The sequence below is a fragment of the Salvelinus alpinus genome, chromosome 15 (genome assembly GCF_045679555.1).
Source record: "Salvelinus alpinus chromosome 15, SLU_Salpinus.1, whole genome shotgun sequence".
NCBI lineage: Eukaryota > Metazoa > Chordata > Actinopteri > Salmoniformes > Salmonidae > Salvelinus > Salvelinus alpinus.
In genome coordinates, this window is record NC_092100.1 from 2,103,823 (window position 1) to 2,131,625 (window position 27,803).

Below are 27,803 nucleotides of genomic sequence, written 5' to 3' on the forward strand. Positions count from 1 at the left end.
AAAGTCCAGTTGCCAGGACCACCAATACAAATTCCATCTAGACACCGTTGCCCTAGAGGACACTAAAGATCAGCACCACAGGTAACTTCCACAAAGCTGTGAAAGATCTGAGAGACAATGCAAGAAGGACCTTCTACTCCATCAAAAGAAACATAAAATTCGACATACCAATTAGGATCTGGCTAAAAATACTTGAATCAGTTATAGAACCCATTGCCCTTTCTGGTTGTGAGGTCTGGGGTCCACTCACCAACCAAGAACTCACAAAATGGGACAAACACCAAATTGACACTGCATGCAGAATTCTGCAAAAATATCCTCAGTGTAGAACGTAAATAGCCAAATAATGCATGCAGAGCAGGATTAGGCCAATACCCGCTAATTACCCAACCAAATCATGAGAAAACAAAAAGATAATTACTTGACACATTGGAAAAAATTTACAAAAAAAACAGAGCAAACTAGAAGGCTATTTGGCCCTAAACAAAGAGTACACAGTGGCAGAATACCTGACAACTGTAACTGACCCAAACTTAAGGAAAGCTTTGACTATGTATAGACTCAGTGAGCATAGCCTTGCTATTGAGAGAGGCTGCCGTTGGCAGACCTGGCTGTCTAGAGAAGACAGGCTATGTGCTCACTGCCCACACAATGAGGTGGAAACTGAGCTGCACTTCCTAACCTCCTGCCAAATCTATGACCATATTAGAGACACATATTTCCCTCAGATTACACAGAACCGCAAAGAATTCCAAAACAAATACCATTTTGATTAACTCCCATATCTATTGATTGAAATACCACAGTGTGCCATCACAGCAGCAAGATTTGTGACCTTGAACTGCATTGTTGATTAAGGGCTTGTCAGTCAGCATTTCTCTGTAAGGTTGAAGAACAAACACCTTTGTAAATACAACCTATATTTATGTTAATTTTCCCTTTTGTAATTTAACTATTTGCACATCATTACAACACTGTATATAGACATAATATGACATGTGAAATGTCTTTATTCTTTTGGACCTTTTGTGAGAGTAACGTTTACTGTTAATCTTTTATCTGGTCACTTCCGGGTTGGAGCGAGTAGTCGCATTCCGCTTCGCTCCACAGGTAGTATTACATTTCATTTCATTTCATTACAGTTCATTACAGTACAACGGTTTGATTTGTTTGATCTTAGCTAGCTACATAGCCGTCTTTGTATCAAAGATAATTGTGTAGTTTAGAGTAATTATCGAGGTCCGCTAGCCAGCTATTTTCGTTACTTCTAACGTAACGTAACGTAGTCAACACTGCTAGCTAGCCAGCTAGCCAGCTAGCCACCGAATAGCAGCACTGTAGAAACTATTACATTACAACGGAACAACGGAACGACTTGATTAGTGTAGTGTTAGCTAGCTACATAGTTGTCTTTGCTGTCTTTGTATCTAAGATAATTGTGTAGTTTAGAGTAATTATCGGTTAGCTAGCCAGCTATTTTCGTCCGCCGCGCTGCCGTTCTCCTACCTAGTCAACACTGCTAGCTAGCCAACTTCTACCGAATAGCAGCACTGTAGAAACTATTACATTACAACGGAACGACTTGATTAGCGTAGTGTTAGCTAGCTACATAGTTGTCTTTGCTGTCTTTGTATCCAAGATAATTGTGTAGTTTAGAGTAATTATCGAGGTTACCTAGCCAGCTACACTTTCAAACAAAGTCAACAACGCAGCCACTGCTAGCTAGCCTACTTCACCAGCCAGCAGTACTATATCATTTTAGTCAATAAGATTTTTTGCAACGTAAGCTTAACTTTCTGAAAATTCGAGACGTGTAGTCCACTTGTCATTCCAATCTCCTTTGCATTAGCGTAGCCTCTTCTGTAGCCTGTCAACTATGTGTCTGTCTATCCCTCTTCTCTCCTTTCTGCACAGACCATACAAACGCTTCACACCGCGTGGCCGCCGCCACCCTAACCTGGTGGTCCCAGCGCGCACGACCCACGTGGAGTTCCAGGTCTCCGGCAGCCTCTGGAACTGCCGATCTGCGGCCAACAAGGCAGAGTTCATCTCAGCCTATGCTTCCCTCCAGTCCCTCGACTTCTTGGCACTGACGGAAACATGGATTACCACTGATAACACTGCTACTCCTACTGCTCTCTCCTCGTCTGCCCACGTGTTCTCGCACACCCCGAGAGCTTCTGGTCAGCGGGGTGGTGGCACTGGGATCCTCATCTCTCCCAAGTGGACATTCTCTCTTTCTCCCCTGACCCATCTGTCTATCGCCTCCTTTGAATTCCATGCTGTCACAGTTACCAGCCCTTTCAAGCTTAACATCCTTATCATTTATCGCCCTCCAGGTTCCCTTGGAGAGTTCATCAATGAGCTTGACGCCCTGATAAGTTCCTTTCCTGAGGATGGCTCACCTCTCACAGTTCTGGGTGACTTTAACCTCCCCACGTCTACCTTTGACTCATTCCTCTCTGCCTCCTTCTTTCCACTCCTCTCCTCTTTTGACCTCACCCTCTCACCTTCCCCCCCCCACTCACAAGGCAGGCAATACGCTTGACCTCATCTTTACTAGATGCTGTTCTTCCACTAATCTCATTGCAACTCCCCTCCAAGTCTCCGACCACTACCTTGTATCCTTTTCCCTCTCGCTCTCATCCAACACTTCCCACACTGCCCCTACTCGGATGGTATCGCGCCGTCCCAACCTTCGCTCTCTCTCCCCCGCTACTCTCTCCTCTTCCATCCTATCATCTCTTCCCTCTGCTCAAACCTTCTCCAACCTATCTCCTGATTCTGCCTCCTCAACCCTCCTCTCCTCCCTTTCTGCATCCTTTGACTCTCTATGTCCCCTATCCTCCAGGCCGGCTCGGTCCTCCCCTCCCGCTCCGTGGCTCGACGACTCATTGCGAGCTCACAGAACAGGGCTCCGGGCAGCCGAGCGGAAATGGAGGAAAACTCGCCTCCCTGCGGACCTGGCATCCTTTCACTCCCTCCTCTCTACATTTTCCTCTTCTGTCTCTGCTGCTAAAGCCACTTTCTACCACTCTAAATTCCAAGCATCTGCCTCTAACCCTAGGAAGCTCTTTGCCACCTTCTCCTCCCTCCTGAATCCTCCTCCCCCCTCCTCCCTCTCTGCAGATGACTTCGTCAACCATTTTGAAAAGAAGGTCGACGACATCCGATCCTCGTTTGCTAAGTCAAACGACACCGCTGGTTCTGCTCACACTGCCCTACCCTGTGCTTTGACCTCTTTCTCCCCTCTCTCTCCAGAGGAAATCTCGCGTCTTGTGACGGCCGGCCGCCCAACAACCTGCCCGCTTGACCCTATCCCCTCCTCTCTTCTCCAGACCATTTCCGGAGACCTTCTCCCTTACCTCACCTCGCTCATCAACTCATCCTTGACCGCTGGCTACGTCCCTTCCGTCTTCAAGAGAGCGAGAGTTGCACCCCTTCTGAAAAAACCTACACTCGATCCCTCCGATGTCAACAACTACAGACCAGTATCCCTTCTTTCTTTTCTCTCCAAAACTCTTGAACGTGCCGTCCTTGGCCAGCTCTCCTGCTATCTCTCTCAGAATGACCTTCTTGATCCGAATCAGTCAGGTTTCAAGACTAGTCATTCAACTGAGACTGCTCTTCTCTGTGTCACGGAGGCGCTCCGCACTGCTAAAGCTAACTCTCTCTCCTCTGCTCTCATCCTTCTAGACCTATCGGCTGCCTTTGATACTGTGAACCATCAGATCCTCCTCTCCACCCTCTCCGAGTTGGGCATCTCCGGCGCGGCCCACGCTTGGATTGCGTCCTACCTGACAGGTCGCTCCTACCAGGTGGCGTGGCAAGAATCTGTCTCCGCACCACGTGCTCTCACCACTGGTGTCCCCCAGGGCTCTGTTCTAGGCCCTCTCCTATTCTCGCTATACACCAAGTCACTTGGCTCTGTCATATCCTCACATGGTCTCTCCTATCATTGCTATGCAGACGACACACAATTAATCTTCTCCTTTCCCCCCTCTGATAACCAGGTGGCGAATCGCATCTCTGCATGTCTGGCAGACATATCAGTGTGGATGACGGATCACCACCTCAAGCTGAACCTCGACAAGACGGAGCTGCTCTTCCTCCCGGGGAAGGACTGCCCGTTCCATGATCTCGCCATCACGGTTGACAACTCCATTGTGTCCTCCTCCCAGAGTGCTAAGAACCTTGGCGTGATCCTGGACAACACCCTGTCGTTCTCAACTAACATCAAGGCGGTGACCCGTTCCTGTAGGTTCATGCTCTACAACATTCGCAGAGTACGACCCTGCCTCACACAGGAAGCGGCGCAGGTCCTAATCCACGCACTTGTCATCTCCCGTCTGGATTACTGCAACTCGCTGTTGGCTGGGCTCCCTGCCTGTGCCATTAAACCCCTACAACTCATCCAGAACGCCGCAGCCCGTCTGGTGTTCAACCTTCCCAAGTTCTCTCACGTCACTCCGCTCTCTCCACTGGCTTCCAGTTGAAGCTCGCATCCGCTACAAGACCATGGTGCTTGCCTACGGAGCTGTGAGGGGAAAGGCAGCTCCGTACCTTCAGGCTCTGATCAGGCCCTACACCCAAACAAGGGCACTGCGTTCATCCACCTCTGGCCTGCTCGCCTCCCTACCTCTGAGGAAGTACAGTTCCCGCTCAGCCCAGTCAAAACTGTTCGCTGCTCTGGCACCCCAATGGTGGAACAACCTCCCTCACGACGCCAGGTCAGCGGAGTCAATCACCACCTTCCGGAGACACCTGAAACCCCACCTCTTTAAGGAATACCTAGGATAGGATAAAGTAATCCTTCTAACCCCCCCCCTTAAAAGAGTTAGATGCACTATTGTAAAGTGGTTGTTCCACTGGATATCATAAGGTGAATGCACCAATTTGTAAGTCGCCCTGGATAAGAGCGTCTGCTAAATGACTTAAATGTAAATGTATTGTTTATTACAATTTTGTTTATTATCAAATGAAATCAAATGATATTTGGCACATGCGCCGAATATAACAGGTGTAGTAGACCTTACAGTGAAATGCTGAATATAACAGGTGTAGTAGACCTCACAGTGAAATGCTGAATACAACAGGTGTAGTAGACCTCACAGTGAAATGCTGAATACAACAGGTGTAGTAGACCTCACAGTGAAATGCTGAATATAACAGGTGTAGTAGACCTCACAGTGAAATGCTGAATACAACAGGTGTAGTAGACCTTACAGTGAAATGCTGAATACAACAGGTGTAGTAGACCTTACAGTGAAATGCTGAATACAACAGGTGTAGTAGACCTTACAGTGAAATGCTGAATACAACAGGTGTAGTAGACCTCACAGTGAAATGCTGAATACAACAGGTGTAGTAGACCTCACAGTGAAATGCTGAATACAACAGGTGTAGTAGACCTCACAGTGAAATGCTGAATACAACAGGTGTAGTAGACCTCACAGTGAAATGCTGAATACAACAGGTGTAGTAGACCTTACAGTGAAATGCTGAATACAACAGGTGTAGTAGACCTTACAGTGAAATGCTGAATACAACAGGTGTAGTAGACCTTACAGTGAAATGCTGAATACAACAAGTGTAGTAGACCTTACAGTGAAATGCTGAATACAACAGGTGTAGTAGACCTTACAGTGAAATGCTGAATACAACAGGTGTAGTAGACCTTACAGTGAAATGCTGAATACAACAGGTGTAGTAGACCTTACAGTGAAATGCTGAATACAACAGGTGTAGTAGACCTTACAGTGAAATGCTGAATACAACAGGTGTAGTAGACCTTACAGTGAAATGCTGAATACAACAGGTGTAGTAGACCTTACAGTGAAATGCTGAATACAACAGGTGTAGTAGACCTCACAGTGAAATGCTGAATACAACAGGTGTAGTAGACCTCACAGTGAAATGCTGAATACAACAGGTGTAGTAGACCTCACAGTGAAATGCTGAATACAACAGGTGTAGTAGACCTCACAGTGAAATGCTGAATACAACAGGTGTAGTAGACCTCACAGTGAAATGCTGAATACAACAGGTGTAGTAGACCTCACAGTGAAATGCTGAATACAACAGGTGTAGTAGACCTCACAGTGAAATGCTGAATACAACAGGTGTAGTAGACCTTACAGTGAAATGCTGAATACAACAGGTGTAGTAGACCTTACAGTGAAATGCTGAATACAACAGGTGTAGTAGACCTTACAGTGAAATGCTGAATACAACAGGTGTAGTAGACCTTACAGTGAAATGCTGAATACAACAGGTGTAGTAGACCTCACAGTGAAATGCTGAATACAACAGGTGTAGTAGACCTCACAGTGAAATGCTGAATACAACAGGTGTAGTAGACCTTACAGTGAAATGCTGAATACAACAGGTGTAGTAGACCTCACAGTGAAATGCTGAATACAACAGGTGTAGTAGACCTCACAGTGAAATGCTGAATACAACAGGTGTAGTAGACCTCACAGTGAAATGCTGAATACAACAGGTGTAGTAGACCTCACAGTGAAATGCTGAATACAACAGGTGTAGTAGACCTTACAGTGAAATGCTGAATACAACAGGTGTAGTAGACCTTACAGTGAAATGCTGAATACAACAGGTGTAGTAGACCTTACAGTGAAATGCTGAATACAACAGGTGTAGTAGACCTTACAGTGAAATGCTGAATACAACAGGTGTAGTAGACCTCACAGTGAAATGCTGAATACAACAGGTGTAGTAGACCTCACAGTGAAATGCTGAATACAACAGGTGTAGTAGACCTTACAGTGAAATGCTGAATACAACAGGTGTAGTAGACCTCACAGTGAAATGCTGAATACAACAGGTGTAGTAGACCTCACAGTGAAATGCTGACTGACAAGCCCTTAACCAACAATGCAGTTCTAAGAGAAATGACTGAAAAAAAAGTTACAAATAATTAAAGAAAACTTGCTTTGGCAATGTAAACATATGTCTCCCATGCCAATAAAGCTCATTAAATTGAAATTGAAATAGAGAGAGAGAGAGCCCTACTTGGACTAAATTCATTCAGAATACCAAAACTCCAGCTGAGAAATAAAATCTAATCTAATTAAAAAATTAATTTCCCTGGATTAACTCATTTTTTAAGAAGAATCACATAACTAACTCCCACTGAGATTTGTCACAACCAGTATTCCATTCTCAACAGATTACAATTTGACTGCTGCAGTATAAAGGAGTATCACTGTGTGTCTCAAATTCCACACTAATCACTTTATAGTGCACTACTTTTTACATAGAGCTCTGGTCAAAGTTGTGAGCTATAATGGGAATAGGGTGCCATAGGGAATAGAGACGCAGCCCCAGAGAGCTGGGTATGAAGTGTTGGCACCACACTGAGAGGTGCTGTACAGTTAATTTCATTCACGACAGGGGTCCAACAACAGGAGCAACATAGCAGGAAGTGATTTCAATATAAAAATCTATTTATTATGAAATTATATGCAGTAACAATACAGTACAGCTGCCCCATTCTTTTCATTTACATTTAAAAAAAAGTTATTTTACACATGATAACATTCCAAGGATTTCATGAACTTTGTCATGTTACTTATATTTTATTATTAGCTTTGTTTAACTGCGAAATCCATTGAGATCAGGGTCTCATTTGTAATGGTGCCCCGAGAACAACAAGCATGATCACTACAAAATTACAGTTACAACATTTCAAATAAATTAGTTTGCAAATATATACAATCAAACAAAACAATTGCAGTTTTCATTAGTCACATTTATCAGAGACCAAAATGTAGATCACTGCGTCTATGCACTTGTCAAAGCTGTACTCTAAACTTCAACGATCATGCTAAAATTATAATTTCACAGAGAGAAGGGGGTTCTATGGTTCTGCTTTCCAGTGTTTTATGGTTGAATTCTGATTCCCCACCATTCTCCCAAAGTGTGTACTTGCACCCTTTCTTGCATGTATTAAACAATGGCAGAAACTCTCTCCAGCCAACGCTTAAACCAATTCTGTGCTTTTAAATCCATGACGGGGAGTTTACAAGTGCCTGTTTGTCTGCCCTCGGCCCTAAAGGTCTTCCTCAGCCTGGAAGGCAGGGTTGTCTTTCGTCTCCTTGTCTCCATTCTCTAATATAGACTTTAGTCTTATGGGTGGCCCATGTAGAGGGTCCTTGTCGTTCTCTCCACTGACTGGCTTAGCCCTGATAACATACCTGTAGCAGAGGAATAGGAGACCGCCGAAGATAAGGAAGATCGAAGCACCGACCCCCATCCAGATAGCTCCGCCCACTTCCTGTCTGAGGGGGGCAGGAGGGAGGTGGAACTCTGGGGGGAATGCTACGGTCTGATTAGTCAGGACAGATTTCACGTTCCAGACTAGAGGGACCAGAAAGCTGACCCCTGTCAGGACGTACAGCCCACCGGCCCCTGAGAATGTCAGTCTGATAAAGTCATGAGTCTTCTGACCAAAATAGATGTTCCTCACTGAGTACGCACCAAGGATGTTTCCCAAGAGTCCAGTGATCACTGCTACCATGATGACCACCTGTGCCACAGAGATCTCCACGGGAACAAACGGGTCGGCAATGCCGATTGGCTGGCAGAACTCTGAGTCGGGTAGAGTGTGGCTGTAGAAACACGCCCGCCACACGCCCACCCAGGCCACGCCAGAGGTTACCACGGAGACGTCCTCTACGTACCACAGCCTCCACTCGTTGTGGCCCGCGGTGGCCATGGTCAGGATCCAGCCTACACAACCAATCACTAGGCCCAGGAACTGCCAGTGAACCGTGTGGGCCAGGTACACCATGACCCTGTCAGAGGGTTGGTTACGTCAATGATCTGGGTTTAAGATGGACTCCTGACTCAGTTCTCCTGCCCACAGCCGGTCAACTCAAATACCACTGCAGATTTCTGCAGCTCCTCTGGTCCCATGAAACCTGATGAGAGAAACATATTAGATCCACATGTAGTGTACAGCATTTTCCACAGTATATTGCCAAAGGGGCCGATTCAGACTTAGGAAATATGTCCTACAAACTTCTCAGTAGTTGGTATTCAGACTTACCTTATGCAGGCGCGTAACACGCTCTGCAGGTGGTGCTCCCTTGCACACAATGAATACATTTCATTCAACCTCTGAAAACTCTATTTGCTGGCCAACATATTTTCTTGTGAAGTTCTCATTCAATAGGTTTTCAGTACATTTATCTTAAGCCATCCCTTTAAATACGCTGTACCTTTAATTATAATTTTGTCTACAGACTCACTAGAATATATTGACAGAACTGGTTTTGAAAATTAGGAATCAAAGAAAGAAGGGAATCTATTGTAAATATATGCATATTTGTCTTAGTTTCCACACCAACTGGTAGATTTAAAATAGATTGTAGATTATTTAGGGTTAGGAAAGTATTTATAAACCCTAAACAGATTGATAGATTTACATATTTATATGTCACGATCGTTGTTGTAAGAATCGAACCAAAATGCAGCGTGGTTTGGGTTCATCATCTTTATTTAACGTGAACCAGCAAAAAACAATAAAGAAGAAAGAAACTAACGTGAAGCTATGCGGTGCTCAAGGCAACTAACACAAACAAGATCCCACAAAAACCCGGTGGGAAAAGGCTGCCTAAATATGATCCCCAATAAACAGCTGCCTCTGATTGGGACCATACCAGGCCAACATAGAAAACAAAAACACCTAGATAGGAACACCCCCCCTAGTCACACCCAGACCTAACCAACATAGAGAATAGAACGGCTCTCTATGGTCAGGGCGTGACATTATAAGCCTTTATGCACAAAATATATTGATGAATAAAAAATAGTGGTGTGATTCATCCTGAAAGTTATGCAAGTTCAATCTATTAAATATTTGAAGGTGAAAGTGTACAATAGGGGTTGAACAATAGTCCTATAAATCTACCCTTATCCTCACTAATCACGGAACTGTATGACACCGGTCCAGTCGTCATGAACTGTGTGCCAGGATCCAAACAGCTAAGTGTGGTCTGAGTTCCATAATGATTCAAATAGGCTACATGTCCCAAATGATTACACAACTTTAGCCTAATACGATTCACTATTGCTAGCGACCCCCAGGAACAACTTACACTGACGTGACCGAGGAAAGAAAGGTAAACGGAATGGATTGATGCAAAATGTAAGCAACAAATTGAAGGAAACTAACATGAGAGTGACAGTTATACATGTATGTTATACATGTATTCCTCTTTAAGGAATACCTAGGATAGGATAAAGTAATCCTTCTAACCCCCCCCCCCCCCCCCCCCTTAGAGTTAGATGCACTATTGTAAAGTGGTTGTTCCACTGGACATCATAAGGTGAATGCACCAACTTGTAAGTCGCTCTGGATAAGAGCGTCTGCTAAATGACTTAAATGTAAATGTAAAATGTAATGGTATTACTGATGGTGGCTACAATAGTGGCTAATATTTAACATTATACAAATATTTTTTTTAAACTACAGAAAGCATATAATTAAAACATTCTAGAGAGCATACATCAACTCGGTGGGTTCAGCGCTAGAGAAGCCTATAGCTAGGGTCATCAGATTTAATCCCCGCAAATTATGAGGACATACAATTACAATTCTGACAAACAGCACAGCTATTTATAGCCTACTGTACTTCACTGTGGAAACAATATATGTCATATAGATATGATTATCAGTTTCCTTCCACATCAAATCAAATGTATTTATAAGGGCCTTCTTACATCAGCTGATATCTCAAAGTGCTGTACTGAAACCCAGCCTAAAACCCCAAACAGCAAGCAATGCAGGTGTAGAAGCACGGTGGCTAGGAAAAACTCCCTAGAAAGGCCAAAACCTAGGAAGAAACCACATGACTGGCTTGACATTCGTCTTCAGTAATCATAAGGAAAAATTATCTAAAACAATTGCTATATTTGTATTTACAATTCCTTTTTCCAAACGGATGACTCATTTACCTAGCTCTTATCAATGTATACATTACAGTGTATGAAGAATGGTACTATTTCTATCAGGAAGATATATAGATTTGTAAGGGTAAATACTGCCACCTAGTGGAGAGAAATAGCTAATGGATTAAGACAGGAAATGTAGTTCCAAATTCAAGTGTTGTGGTTATCGGTCTGGCTAGCTGCTAGCTGTTAGCTGCTAGCTGCTAGCTGTTAGCTGCTACCTGTTAGCTGCTACCTGTTAGCTGCTACCTGTTAGCTGCTACCTGTTAGCTTCTGCACTCGACATGGAATATAATTTTTGTGATTGAAATTGTATTTAATAGATTGACCGTTATGACTTTATTCTCGGCACGAAGATATTTCAATATGTCCAGTTGATAACACGCTACCCTCAAATTTGGTTCCCAAGTATCTAAACCATTTTTGGTATAGTGTCCCATTATATTTTTATGGAGCAAGTGTGATCATAATCATTATTTTAGTGATCTGCAGTAGATGTCCTGGAAGGATATTGATCTCATCCCGTCAGTAGAGGATGCCTGGTCATTTTTTTTAAATGCCTTCCTCACCATCTTGAATAAGCATGCCCCATTCAAGAAATTTAGAACCAGGAACAGATATAGCCCTTGGTTCTCTCCTGACCTGACTGCCCTTAACCAACAGAAAAACATCCTATGGCGTTCTGCATTAGCATCGAACAGCCCCCGTGATATGCAACTTTTCAGGGAAGCCAGAAACCAATATACACAGTCAGTTAGAACAGCCAAGGCTAGCTTTTTCAAGCAGAAATTTGCTTCCTGCAACACAAATTCAAAAAAGTTCTGGGACACCGTAAAGTCCATGGAGAATAAGAACACCTCCTCCCAGCTTCCAACCGCTCTGAAGATAGGAAACACTGTCACCACCGACAAATCCACTATAATTGAGAATTTCAATAAGCATTTTTCTAAGGCTGGCCATGCTTTCCACCTGGCTACCCCTACCCCGGACAACAGCACTGCCCTCCCCTCTGCTACTCGCCCAAGCCTTCCCCATTTCTCTTTCTCCCAAATACAGTCAGCTGATGTTCTTAATGAGCTGCAAAATCTGGACCCTTACAAATCAGCCGGGCTAGATAATCTGGACCCTTTCTTTCTAAAACTATCTGCTGAAATTGTTGCCACCCCTATTACTAGCCTCTTCAACCTCTCTTTCGTGTCGTCTGAGATCCCCAAAGATTGGAAAGCAGCTGCGGTTATCCCCCTCTTCAAAGGGGGGGACACCCTTGACCCTAACTGCTACAGACCTATATCTATCCTACCCTGCCTTTCTAAGGTCTTCGAAAGCCAAGTCAACAAACAGATTACCGACCATTTCGAATCACACCACACCTTCTCCGCTATGCAATCTGGTTTCAGAGCTGGTCATGGGTGCACCTCAGCCACGCTCAAGGTCATAAACGATATCGTAACCGCCATCGATAGGAAACAATACTGTGCAGCCGTATTCATTGACCTGGCCAAGGCTTTTGACTCTGTCAATCACCACATCCTCATTGGCAGACTCGACAGCCTTGGTTTCTCTAATGATTGCCTCGCCTGGTTCACCAACTACTTCTCTGATCGAGTTCAGTGTGTCAAATCGGAGGGTCTGTTGTCCGGGCCTCTGGCAGTCTCTATGGGGGTGCCACAGGGTTCAATTCTTGGACCGACTCTCTTCTCTGTTTACATCAATGATGTCGCTCTTGCTGCTGGTGATTCTCTGATCCACCTCTACGCAGACGACACTATTCTGTATACTTCTGGCCCTTCTTTTGACACTGTGTTAACAACCCTCCAGGCGAGCTTCAATGCCATACAACTCTCCTTCCGTGGCCTCCAACTGCTCTTAAATACAAGTAAAACTAAATGCATGCTCTTCAACCGATCACTGCCTGCTCCTGCCCGCCTGTCCAACATCACTACTTTGGACGGCTCTGACTTAGAATATGTGGACAACTACAAATACCTAGGTGTCTGGTTAGACTGTAAACTCTCCTTCCAGACCCACATCAAACATCTCCAATCCAAAGTCAAATCTAGAATTGGCTTCCTATTCCGCAACAAAGCATCCTTTACTCATGCTGCCAAACATACCCTTGTAAAACTGACCATCCTACCAATCCTCGACTTCGGTGATGTCATTTACAAAATAGCCTCCAAAACCCTACTCAATAAATTGGATGCAGTCTATCACAGTGCCATCCGTTTTGTCACCAAAGCCCCATATACTACCCACCACTGCGACCTGTACACTCTCGTTGGCTGGCCCTCGCTTCATACTCGTCGCCAAACCCACTGGTTCCAGGTCATCTACAAGACCCTGCTAGGTAAAGTCCCCCCTTATCTCAGCTCGCTGGTCACCATAGCAGCACCTACCTGTAGCACGCGCTCCAGCAGGTATATCTCTCTAGTCACCCCCAAAACCAATTCTTCCTTTGGACGCCTCTCCTTCCAGTTCTCTGCTGCCAATGACTGGAACGAACTACAAAAATCTCTGAAACTGGAAACACCTATCTCCCTCACTAGCTTTAAGCACCAGCTGTCAGAGCAGCTCATAGATTACTGCACCTGTACATAACCCATCTACAATTTAGCCCAAACAACTACCTCTTTACCTACTGTATTTATTTATTAATTTATTTTGCTCCTTTGCACCCCATTATTTCTGTCTCTACTTTGCACTTTCTTCCACTGCAAACCAACCATTCCAGTGTTTTTTAGTTTTTATTTTACTTGCTGTGTTGTACTCACTTCGCCTCCATGGCCTTTTTATATTTTATTTATTTATACATATATTTGTTTGCCTTCACCTCCCTTATCTCACCTCACTTGCTCACATTGTATATAGACTTATTTTTTTCACTGTATTATTGACTATATGTTTGTTTTACTCCATGTGTAACTATGTGTTGTTGTATGTGTCGAACTGCTTTGCTTTATCTTGGCCAGGTCGCAATTGTAAATGAGAACGTGTTCTCAATTTGCCTACCTGGTTAAATAAAGGTTAAATAAAAAAATAAATAAAAAATGTCCTAAATGCCCCTGAGCCTGCAGATGTGAGCTAAACAGTGCACTTGAGATGTGTTTTGAGGCTATGGATGAGAAAGTGAACTTCTCATTTCCAAAAATGTAGCTCAGCTGGAATACTGCTTTGCGATCTATTAAGACTAAGGGTTGCATTAAATAGGAGCAATATTTTTTCACTGACATCTGGCAATGTTCATATCTTTGGCACAAAACTTACAGTATAAGCAAAAGCCTTCACTGTGAAAGTTGATACATGTAGGCCCTCATATGTAGGCTAAGCCCAGCAATTTTTTAAAGCATTCATTTATGAAGTCAGTTATTGTTTTTTTGCTCAAATTTGAGCAGCACCTGTCAAATTCTTAAATTTCTCTCAAAACACAGGGGTGTCAATTCGCTCTGGACTAGTATTATCAGCGGAAAAACAGTAGGTTATTCTGGCTGGAATTATTACTCTACTGCTATGCAAAAATGAATGACATGGTAGATTCAGATGGGACTTCAATTTATGTTTGTGCACATAATTACACAGCCCTATCTCCCCCAGTAAAACAAATCCCATGCAGATAGGGCTTTCGTGTGTTACATGAATAATCAGCAGTAGTCTCTTGATGACTTGTGCTCACAATGTTCTTAAAGAAATAAAACATTTTTTACCTTTATTTAACTAGGCAAGTCAGTTAAGAACAAATTCTTATTTACAATGACGGCCAACCCCGGCTAAACCGGTTTTAATAGTCACAGTGGGAACAACAGCCCCTATACACTTCCCGATGAACTCAGTCACCATGTCCGTGTATACAGTCGTGGCCAAAAGTTTTGAGAATTCCACAAATATACATTTTTTACAAAGTCTGCTGCCTCAGTTTGTATGATGGCAATTTGCATATACTTCAGAATGTTGTGAAGAGTGATCAGATGAATTGCAAAGTCCCTCTTTGCCATGCAAATGAACTGAATCCCCCAAAAATCATTTCCACTGCATTTCAGCCCTGCCACAAAAGGACCAGCTGACATGTCAGTGATTCTCTCGTTAACACAGGTGTGAGTGTTGCCAAGGACAAGGCTGGAGATCACTCTGTCATGCTGATTGAGTTCGAATAACAGACTGGAAGCTTCAAAAGGAGGGTGGTGCTTGGAATCATTGTTCTTCCTCTGTCAACCATGGTTGCCTGCGAGGAAAAACGTGACGTCATCATTTCGTTGCACAAAAAGGGCTTCACAGGCAAGGATATTGCTGCCAGTAAGATTGCACCTAAATCAACCATTTATCGGATCATCAAGAATTTCAAGGAGAGCGGTTCAATTGTTTGAAGGCTTCAGGGTGCCCAAGAAAGTCCAGCAAGCGCCAGGACCGTCTCCTAAAGTTGATTCAGCTGCGGGATCGGGGCACCACCAATACAGAGCTTGCTCAGGAATGGCAGCAGGCAGGTGTGAGTGCATCTGCACGCACAGTGAGGCGAAGACTTTTGGATGGCCTGGTGTCAAGAAGGGCAGCAAAGAAGCCACTTCTCTCCAGGAAAGACATGCGCGATAGATGGGAGGGGTTGAATGGAGCTGAAGGGTGGGACTAATAACAACAAGATAACCAATGTAAAACATACGGGGTCTGTAAAATGTATATAAGTTCAGAAATTTTGTGAAATAGCACAGTTACAAATAGAAATCAAACTGGATGGACATCAGAAATAGAGGAAGGACTAAAAACAAACTAAATATAACTATTGTAAAATAGTTGGAAGCAACAATCTCTCCGCAATATTAAACGAATCCACCCCTTAAAAAAAAGGTTTGCAGACGACACAACAGTATTAGGCTTGATTACCAACAACGACGAGACAGCCTATAGGGAGGAGGTGAAGGCACTCGGAATGTGGTGTCAGGAAAACAACCTCTCACGTTAACAAAACTTCAGGAAACAGCTGAGGGAAAGTAGGTGAAAATTCATTACCATGGTTGATTTCCAGTATCTAGACTGTTCTCCCAGAAGTATTGAGACAGAAAACATAGGGTTAATTTATAGACATGTGTAAGCAGAATCCATGGGAGTGTACAGACTGGGTCAACATGGAGTTAATCACTAGACATGTAAAAACAGAATGTAAGCAGAATCCACGGGAGTGTACAGACTGGGTCAACATGGAGTTAATCACTAGACATGTAAAAACAGAACATAAGCAGAATCCATGGGAGTGTACAGACTGGGTCAACATGGAGTTAATCACTAGACATGTAAAAACAGAACGTAAGCAGAATCCACGGGAGTGTACAGACTGGGTCAACATGGAGTTAATCACTAGACATGTAAAAACAGAACGTGTATGCCTGTGTTGTTGTAGGCCTGAGGGAAGTCATTGCCTGGTCTTGTGACTAGCTTTAACACTTCTTCTTAATAGGGGGGTGCTGTTTTCACTTTGGAAAAAATCGTGCCCAAATTAAACGGCCTCGTACTCTGTTCTAGATAATACAATATGCATATTATTATTACTATTGGATAGAAAACACTCTGAAGTGTCTAAAACTGTTTGAATTATATCTGTGAGTAAAACAGAACTCATTTGGCAGCAAACTTCCATACAGGAAGTGAAAATTCTGAAATTGAGGCTCTGATTAATGAGAAATATTCTTGGCAAATGCTTTCACATTCGTTCATCTTGCACCGGTCCAAGAATTTCACCTATTCAAGCCTATTCAACTGGCTTTTATTTATGGATCTGTATGCACTTCATACGCCTTCCACTAGATGTCAACAGGCAGTGGAAGGTGGAATGGGGTGTCTAGCTTGATCTGAGGCCGAACAAGAGCTTTTGGAGTGACAGGTCTGGAAATTTCTTTGTCTTCTCTGGCGCGCGAAGTACGTGGACATTGGCTTCTGAAAAGCGTTCGGTATACACGGCAGATATCTCCGGCTCTGATTTTATTTGATAGATGTGATAATAACATCATAAAGTAGTGTTTTTCAACCGAGTTGTATCAGTTTATTCAACGTTTATTGGGACTTTTGGAATTTTCTGTTCTTTGCGTCAAGAGAAGATGGGCATGTTCGCGCCACATGGCTAGCTAAGGTTGCTAATTCGACAGGAGAAAAGGACATTCTAAAACCAAACAACGATTTATTCTGGACCTAGGACTCCTTGTACAAGATTCTGATGGAAGCTCAACAAAAGTAAGAACAATTTATGATGTTATTTCGTATTTCTGTGGAAAATGTTGATTCCTATTCTTTGGCGGGCGCTGTCTCGCAATAACGCAAGCTGTTTGTTATGGTAAAGTTATTTTAAAAAAATCTAACACGGCGGTTGCATTAAGAACCAGTGTATCTTTCATTTGCCATACAACAAGTATTTTTATGTAAAGTTTATGATGAGTTCTTTGGTCAGATTAGGTGAGTGTCCAAAATAGCTCCGGACATTCTGGTGAATCGATGCTACATATTCACAATGTATAACCACGGTTTGCAGCTCTAAATATGCACATTTTCGAACAAAACATAAGTGTATTGTATAACCTGATGTTATAAGACTGTCATCTGATGAAGTTGGTCAAGGTTAGTGATTAATTTTATATATTTTGCTGGTTTTTGCGAATGCTATCTATGCAGTGAATAAATGCGGTTGTGTGTTTGGCTATTGTGGTAAGCTAATATAATGCTATATTGTGTTTTCGCTGTAAAACACTTAAAATCTGAAATATTGGCTGGATTCACAAGATGTTTATCTTTCATTTGCTGTACACCATGTATTTTTCATAAATGTTTTATGATGAGTATTTAAATATTTCACGTTGCTCTCTGTAATTATTCTGGCTGCTTTGGTGATATTTTTGATGGTAGCTGCAATGTAAACCTATGATTTATACCTCAAATATGCACATTTTCGAACAAAACATAAATTTATTGTATAACATGTTATAAGACTGTCATCTGATGAAGTTGTTTCTTGGTTAGTGACTAATTATATCTATATTTGGTCGGTTTTGTGATAGCTACCTATGCGGTAGAAACATGGTGAAAATATGCGGTTGAGTCTTTGGCTATTGTGGTTAGCTAATAGAAATACATAGTGTTTTCGCTGTAAAACATTAAAAAAAATCGGAAATGATGGCTGGATTCACAAGATGTTTATCTTTCATTTGCTGTATTGGACTTGTGATTTCATGATATTTATATGCTATTATTTACTTGTGGCGCTATGCTAGGCTATGCTAGTCAGCTTTTACTGATGAGGATGCTCCCGGATCCGGGATGGGTGTTAAGTAAAGGTTAATGGTTGGTAACAGGCTGATTGGTCAGCTATTTGAGCCAGTAAAGGGGGCTTTACTTTTCTTGAGTAGGGTAATGACTTTAGCTTCACTCAAGGTCTGAGGGCACACGCTCTCTAGTAGGCTTAAATTGAAGATGTGGCAATATCGTCCACTATTATACTCAGTAATTTTCCATCCAGATTGTCAGACCCCGGTGGCTTGTCATTGTTAATAGACAACAATAATTTTTTCACCACTTCCACACTGACTTTACTGAATTCAAATGTACAATTCTAGTCTTTCACAATTTGGTCAGATATACTTGGATGTGTAGTGTCAGCGTTTTATGCTGGCATGTCATCCCTAAGTTTGCTTATCTTGCCAATGAAAAGTCATTGAAGTAGTTTGCAATATCAGTGGACTTTGTGATGAATGAGCCATCTGATTCAATGAATGATGGCGCCAAGTTGGCTTTTTACTAGCATTCTTTATATAATTTCTTTGTTTCATAGCATAGTTTATTTAGTTTATTCACATGATTTCTTAATTTGCAGTACGTTTGCCAATCAGTTGGGCTGCCAGACTTACTTCCCTTTTGCCTCATCTCTCTCTCTCCATACTTTCTGAAGGCACTGTAGTTTTGAGGATTTTTATTTTGATATTTATGTTTTGAAAAGGCAACTACATTTTGAAAAAAGAACAGTAAATGTGTTTTCAAAAGGTCACAGATTTCGGTGTCTTGTGAAGTCTGTTTTGAAAATTGACAACATTGTTAAAAAAAATGCTTGTACGCGATTGAGAAAAGGTCAGAATACACATATGTAGACACACCTATGCCACACCTCAATTTCTGTGATATCCACCCCAAACTGTTAGCTGGCTAGCACATGCGTTGCCCCATGCTTCAAGGTCAGAATAGAGAAAAGGGGATAAAAAGGGACTTAAGTTCCAATTATGCATCTGAATTCCCCCATAGAAGGATGGTACAACAGACATACAATAATATACATTAAGATGAGTTGTACATTGAATACTGTTGCCTTTCCAAGTATGAATACTGTTGCCTTTCCAAGTATGAATACTGTTGCCTTTCCAAGTATGATTGCTGTTGCCTTTCCAAGTATGAATGCTGTTGCCTTTCCAAGTATGAATGCTGTTGCCTTTCCAAGTATGAATGCTGTTGCCTTTCCAAGTATGAATACTGTTGCCTTTCCAAGTATGAATACTGTTGCCTTTCCAAGTATGAATGCTGTTGCCTTTCCAAGTATGAATACTGTTGCCTTTCCAAGTATGAATACTGTTGCCTTTCCAAGTATGAATACTGTTGCCTTTCCAAGTATGAAAACTGTTGCCTTTCCAAGTATGAATGTCTTTCTATGATGAATTCTGATAAACAGAGACCACTTAAAAGACCGCTTAAAAACTAGAGGCTCCATGAGATACTAGAGATTACACAGTACTGCCTGCTAAGCAGAAACCAGGTCCGCTCTTTGAGCTCTGCAGGATAACATTTATCTGTCAACATCAACAGTAGTCAGCTGATTCAACTACTCATTATATAATGAACAAAGATAAACGCAACATGAGCTGGAATCAAAAATCACAGAAATGTTCCAGAAGCACAAAAAGCTTATTTCTTTTGATTTGTGCAACAATGTGTTTACCTCCCTGTTAGTGAATATTTCTCCTTTATCAAGACAAACCATCTACCTGACAGGTGTTGCATATCAAAAAGCTGATTAAACAGCATGATCACTACACAGGTGCACCTTGTCCTGGGGACAATAAAAGGCCACTAAAATGTGCAGTTTTGTTACACAGCACAATGCCACAGATGTCTAAAGGTGAGCGAGAGTGCAAATGGCATTCTGACTGCAGACATGTTCACCAGAGCTGTTGCCAGAGAATTGAATGTTCATTTATTTACCATAAACCGCTTCCAACGTCGTTTTAGAGAACTTGGCAGTACGTCCAACCGGCCTCATAACATTTTTATTTATTTAACCTTTAACCAGGCAAGTCGGTTAAGAACAAATGTTTATTTACAATGACGGCCTAGGAACAGTGGGTTAACTGCCTTGTTCAGGGGCAGAACGACATATTTTTACCTTGTCAGCTCGGGGACTCAATCTAGCAAACGTTCGGTTACTGGCCCAACACTAACTTCTAGGCTACCTGCTGCCCCAGCCGACCACATGTAACCACGTCAGCTCAGGTCCTCCACATCCGGCTTCTTCATCTGCGGGATCGCCTGAGACTAGCCACCCGGACAGCTGATAAAACTGTGTGTTTGCACAACTGAAGAATTTCTACACAAACGTCAGAAAGCGTCTCAGGGAAGCTCATCTGCGTGCTCGTCGTCCTCACCAGGATCTTGACTTGACTGCAGTTCAGCATCATCGAGCAGTTTGCTGATGTCAATGTTGTGAACAGAGTGCCCCATGGTGGCGGTGGGGTTATGGTATGGGCGATATCCTAAGGCCTATTGTCATGCCATTCATCTGCCTCCGTCACCTCATGTTTCAGCATGATAATGCATGGCCCCATGTTGCAAGGATCTGTACATATTTCTTGGAAGCTGAAAATGTCCCAGTTCTTCCATGGCCTGCATACTTACCAGACATGTCACCCATTGAGTATGTTTGGAACGCTCTGGATCGATGTGTACGACAGCGTGTTTCAGTTCCTGCCAATATCCAGCAGCTTCGTATTGCCATTGAAGCGGAGTGGGACAACATTCCACAGGTCACAATCAACAGTCTGATCAACTCTATGCAAAGGAGATGTGTTGCTCTGCATGAGGCAAATGGTGGTCACACCAGATACTGACTGGTTTTCGGATCCATGCCCCTAACTTTTTTGTTAAGGTATCTGTGACCAACAGATGCACATCTGTATTCCCAGTCATGTGAAATCCAAAGATTTGGTCCGAATGAATATTTTTAAATTGACTGATTTCCTTATATAAATTGTAACTCAGTAAAATCCTTGAAATTGTTGCGTTTATATTTTTGTTTAGTTCAGTGTATAATTAAGAGTGGAAAACATTCACTAAACTACAACTGACAACAATTGCTGACAGAATCATTTTCTCAGAAACATTATGAACATGCTGCTATCCTGGTGCTGTTGAACATTACATTATCTCATGAGATTAACATGTTGCTATCCTGGTGCTGTTGAACATTACATTATCTCATGAGATTAACATGTTGCTATCCTGGTGCTGTTGAACATTACATTATCTCATGAGATTAACATGTTGCTATCCTGGTGCTGTTGAACATTACATTATCTCATGAGATTAACATGTTGCTATCCTGGTGCTGTTGAACATTACATTATCTCATGAGATTAACATGTTGCTATCCTGGTGCTGTTGAACATTATCTCATGAGATTAACATGCTGCTATCCTGGTGCTGTTGAACATTATCTCATGAGATTAACATGCTGCTATCCTGGTGCTGTTGAACATTATCTCATGATATTAACATGCTGCTATCCTGGTGCTGTTGAACATTACATTATCTCATGATATGAACATGCTGCTATCCTGGTGCTGTTGAACATTATCTCATGATATGAACATGCTGCTATCTGGTGCTGTTGAACATTACATTATCTCATGAGATTAACATGCTGCTATCCTGGTGCTGTTGAACATTATCTCATGATATGAACATGCTGCTATCCTGGTGTTGTTGAACATTATCTCATGATATTAACATGCTGCTATCCTGGTGCTGTTGAACATTATCTCATGATATTAACATGCTGCTATCCTGGTGCTGTTGAACATTATCTCATGATATTAACATGCTGCTATCCTGGTGCTGTTGAACATTATCTCATGATATTAACATGCTGCTATCCTGGTGCTGTTGAACATTACATTATCTCATGATATGAACATGCTGCTATCCTGGTGCTGTTGAACATTACATTATGTCAGGATATTAACATGCTGCTATCCTGGTGCTGTTGAACATTACATTATCTCATGATATTAACATGCTGCTATCCTGGTGCTGTTGAACATTGTATTTACATTTGAGAGAAAATGAGAAACTAAAACTCACACAGGTGATATAAGTCTGCAGTAAGAAACGCTAGGGCTCCTGCAACTCCTGGATCAAATGACCACAGATGAGACGCTTCACTGCTGCTGTTCAATCACTGTCAACCCCAGTCAGACTAAATACCTGTTAAACTATAGTCCTAGGGAATGATTGACTAGATATAATCTTTCACCTCACCTGGGAGGGGCTGAGCCATCAATAAAGTCATTACCTGCTGGAGTCTTCGTGTAGTTCACCTCATGCACTCTGTAGATAGTGATATGTGTCATGGTGGCAGGGTTATTCTTCAAAATTGTGTCCCGTTAGTAATGTGAGAAAGAGGCCTTACTGTCTGTCAGACGTGTCTTTAAGTGCATGATATCAGTCATTATATCTTCCCTCTGGCATTAACTGTATCAGTGGATAGTTAAATATTACACTGGAATGTGTTGTGCATTGGTCACAGACACACACACAGGCGTCCACGCACACACACACACACATACACACGCACACACAGGTTCTTTTCTATTCATTTGATATAAAGCAACAGACAGAGACGTGTATAGGGTGACGTAACACTCCTTCAAACTTTTGGGAAACGACCTGAACCTTGATAGTGGCTATGCTGTCCTTAATGTTTTTGGGTAATAAAGTCTAATCCTCTAAATGTATCAAACCATAAATGGTTAAGGTGAGAATCTCGCTTGGGTTATATCATACTATATCAAAGCAAAAGTAACATGTTAATCTCATAAAATAATGTTCAACAGCACCAGGATAGCAGCATGTTAATATCATGAGATAATATTCAACAGCACCAGGATAGCAGCATGTTAATATCATGAGATAATGTTCAACAGCACCAGGATAGCAGCATGTTAAAACCTCTACCGCTTCTCTCTCCCGGATCCGGGATCCTCCTCATCAAAAAAGCTGACTAGCAAAGCCTAGCCTAACGCGACAGGGATATCATATAATATAATTTTCATGAAATCACAAGTCCAATACAGCAAATGAAAGATAAACATCTTGTGAATCCAGCCATCATTTCCGATTTTTAAAATGTTTTACAGCGAAAACACAATATGTATTTCTATTAGTTAACCACAATAGCAAAAGACTCAACCGCATATTTTCACCATTTTTCTACCGCATTGGTAGCTATCACAAAACCGACCAAATAGAGATATAATTAGTCACTAACCAAGAAACAACTTCATCAGATGACAGTCTTATAACATGTTATACAATAAATTTATGTTTTGTTCGAAAATGTGCATATTTGAGGTATAAATCATAGTTTTACATTGCAGCTACCATCAAAAATATCACCAAAGCAGCCAGAATAATTACAGAGAGCAACGTGAAATACCTAAATACTCATCATAAAACATTTATGAAAAATACATGGTGTACAGCAAATGAAAGATAAATATCTTGTGAATCCAGCCAATATTTCAGATTTTTTAAGTGTTTTACAGCGAAAACACAATATAGCATTATATTAGCTTACCACAATAGCCAAACACACAACCGCATTTATCAGCAGCAACAGGTAGCGATCGCAAAAACCAGCAAAATATATAAAATTAATCACTAACCTTGACCAACTTCATCAGATGACAGTCCTATAACATTAGGTTAAACAATACACATTTTGTTCGAAAATGTGCATATTTTGAGCTGCACACCGTGGTTATACATTGTGAATATGTAGCATCGATTCACCAGATTGTCCGGAGATATTTTGGACACTCACCTAATCTGACCAAAGAACTCATCATAAACTTTACTAAAAAATACATGTTGGACAGCAAATGAAAGATACACTAGTTCTTAATGCAACCGCCGTGTTAGATTTTTTTAAATAACTTTACCATAACAAACAGCTTACGTTATAGCGAGACAGCGCCCGCAAAAAGGGCGGAAAATAGGACTCAACATTTTCCACAGAAATATGAAATAACATCATAAATTGTTCCTACTTTTGCTGAGCTTCCATCAGAATATTGTACAAGGAGTCCTTTGTCCAGAATAAATCGTTGTTTGGTTTTAGAATGTCCTTCTCTCCTGTCGAATTAGCAACCTTAGCTAGCCATGTGGCACGAACATGCCCATCTTCTCCTGTTTAATTAGCAACCTTAGCTAGCCATGTGGCGTGAACATGCCCATCTTCCCCTGACGCAAAGAAAGGAAAATTCCAAAAGTCGCAATAAACTGATACAACTCGGTTGAAAAAACTACTTTATGATGTTATCACATCTATGAAATAAAATCAGAGCCGGAGACATCCACCGTGTATACCGAACGCTTTTCAGAAGCCAATGCTGATGTCCTTCCCGCGCCTAGGTAGAGAAAGGAAATTCTGGTCACGTCATTCCAAGAGCTCTTGTTCGACCTCAGATCAAGCTAGACACCCCATTCCACCTTCCACTGCCTGTTGACATCTAGTGGAAGGCGTATGCAGTGCATGCAAATCCATAAATATTAAGCAATTGAATAGGCAGGCCCTGGAACAGAGCATAGTTTTCAGATTTTTCACTTCCTGTCTGGAAGTTTGCTGCCAAATGAGTTCTGTTTTACTCACAGATATAATTCAAACAGTTTTAGAAACTTGAGTGTTTTCTATCCAATAGTAATAATAATATGCATATTGTACGATCTAGAATAGAGTACGAGGCCGTTTAAATTGGGCACGATTTTTTCCCAAAGTGAAAACAGCGCCCCCTATTCACAAGAAGTTTTAATATCATGAGATAATGTTCAACAGCACCAGGATAGCAGCATGTTAATCTCATGAGATAATGTTCAACAGCACCAGGATAGCAGCATGTTAATATCATGAGATAATGTTCAACAGCACCAGGATAGCAGCATGTTAATATCATGAGATAATGTTCAACAGCACCAGGATAGCAGCATGTTAATATCAGGAGATAATGTTCAACAGCACCAGGATAGCAGCATGTTAATATCATGAGATAATGTTCAACAGCGCTTAGCTTGTTACGCACGCCTCTTAGAGGGAACGCAACACCCTGCTACACTCAACTCCCAGTGGAGTGAAAGAGGTATGTGACTGTAGGTGGAGGTAAAGAGGTATGTGACTGTAGGTGGAGGTAAAGAGTTATGTGACTGTAGGTGGAGGTAAAGAGGTATGGGACTGTAGGTGGAGGTAAAGAGGTATGTGATTGTAGGTGGAGGTAAAGAGGTATGTGATTGTAGGTGGAGGTAAAGAGGTATGTGATTGTAGGTGGAGGTAAAGAGGTATGTGATTGTAGGTGGAGGTAAAGAGGTATGTGATTGTAGGTGGAGGCAAAGAGGTATGGGACTGTAGGTGGAGGCAAAGAGGTATGGGACTGTAGGTGGAGGCAAAGAGGTATGGGACTGTAGGTGGAGGTAAAGAGGTATGTGACTGTAGGTGGAGGTAAAGAGGTATGTGACTGTAGGTGGAGGTAAAGAGGTATGTGACTGTAGGTGGAGGTAAAGAGGTATGTGACTGTAGGTGGAGGTAAAGAGGTATGTGACTGTAGGTGGAGGTAAAGAGGTATGTGACTGTAGGTGGAGGTAAAGAGGTATGTGACTGTAGGTGGAGGTAAAGAGGTATGTGACTGTAGGTGGAGGTAAAGAGGTATGTGATTGTAGGTGGAGGTAAAGAGGTATGTGACTGTAGGTGGAGGTAAAGAGGTATGTGACTGTAGGTGGAGGTAAAGAGGTATGTGACTGTAGGTGGAGGTAAAGAGGTATGTGACTGTAGGTGGAGGTAAAGAGGTATGTGACTGTAGGTGGAGGTAAAGAGGTATGTGACTGTAGGTGGAGGTAAAGAGGTATGTGACTGTAGGTGGAGGTAAAGAGGTATGTGACTGTAGGTGGAGGTAAAGAGGTATGTGACTGTAGGTGGAGGTAAAGAGGTATGTGATTGTAGGTGGAGGTAAAGAGGTATGTGACTGTAGGTGGAGGTAAAGAGGTATGTGACTGTAGGTGGAGGTAAAGAGGTATGTGACTGTAGGTGGAGGTAAAGAGGTATGTGACTGTAGGTGGAGGTAAAGAGGTATGTGACTGTAGGTGGAGGTAAAGAGGTATGTGACTGTAGGTGGAGGTAAAGAGGTATGTGACTGTAGGTGGAGGTAAAGAGGTATGTGACTGTAGGTGGAGGTAAAGAGGTATGTGACTGTAGGTGGAGGTAAAGAGGTATGTGATTTTAGGTGGAGGTAAAGGGGTATGTGATTGTAGGTGGAGGTAAAGAATGTGATTGTAGGTGCGAGTAAAGAGGTATGTGATTGTAGGTGCGGGTAAGGATGAAAGAGGCAGAGAATATTACCGTTTACTGGGAATTTATTTCCTTAACACGGTAATGTGGGGAAAGGGGGCTGGACGGAACCAAAGCAAAGAAAGTAAAAGTTAGAGTCCTCTCTCCTACCTTACCTACTACTTACCTAACCTTAACACCACCTGGCGCGCTAACCAAATTACAGGGGGTGGTCTGCCCAGGTCTTACCTAGTGTGCATAGACAGAGTACGTACTACGGGTATATGTATGCCCGCAGGCCTCTTGCCTAAGCACTCCCAAGGTGCCTTCCCCTTCCTCCCTGGTAACAAATGAAACAAAATAATACCAACTTAAAGTGAACAATTTCCATATTCAAAAACACTGAGTCCTATTGGCACACGTACCTCAGAAGTAGCAGCTACAAAATACTTTCAACAAAACTGTCTCTGAGCTCTGATCAACACAGGACATCCAAGAAGCCATCTTTCCTAACAAAGGAACACTGGCTTTTATCCAGCTGCAGAAGGAATGTGTAATTGCCGACAGCTGTATCCCCTAACGAGAGGGCGGGATCAGAGCTCCAATCTGCAATGGGGCCGACCAATCAGTTGCTTGGGGGAATCCAGGAAGCCATTTCCTGAAATACACGCATACATATACACAAACCCACAACACAGAAACTGGGGAAAGTAACAAGGATAGTAACATGTTTTTAGGTATTTTTCTTAAAACTGTATTGTTGGTAAAAAGGTCAACATTCACAAGGCTGCAGGGACAGACGGATTACCAGGACGTGTACTGCGAACATGCACTGACCAACTGGAAAGTGTCTTCACTGACATTTCCAACCTCTCCCTGTCCGAGTCTGTAATACCAACATGTTTTAAGCAGACCACCATAGTGCCTGTGCCCAAGAACACTAAGGTAACCTGCCTAAACGACTACAGACCCGTAGCCCTCACGTCTGCAGCCATGAAGTGCTTCGAAAGGCAAAAGCTTTCGAAGGGCAAAAGCTTCCGGGTTAGAGTCCTGCTCCTTGAAAGCTGCATCTCTAGCCTTTGCTTAGTGCGGATGTTGCCTGTAATCCATGGCTTCTGGTTGGGGTATGTACCACTCTGGGGATGATGTCATCGATGCACTTATTGATGAAGCCAATGACTGATGTGATGTACTACTCAATGCCATCGGAGGAATCCCGGAACATATTCCA

At 42.4% G+C, this 27,803-nt stretch overlaps 1 protein-coding gene across 1 annotated transcript; it reads right to left on the bottom strand.

Annotated features, from left to right (window-relative positions):
- Positions 1 to 7,444: 7,444 nt before the first annotated feature.
- cldn34a (claudin 34a) lies at positions 7,445 to 27,078 on the bottom strand. The gene is made up of 2 exons (XM_071344419.1): positions 26,998 to 27,078; positions 7,445 to 8,942 (listed from the first exon to the last, which is right to left on the bottom strand). The coding sequence occupies exon 2, from the start codon at positions 8,810 to 8,812 to the stop codon at positions 8,072 to 8,074; it is 741 nt and encodes a 246-aa protein (XP_071200520.1). The 5' UTR covers positions 8,813 to 8,942; positions 26,998 to 27,078; the 3' UTR covers positions 7,445 to 8,071.
- Between the last annotated feature and the right edge of the window lie 725 nt (positions 27,079 to 27,803).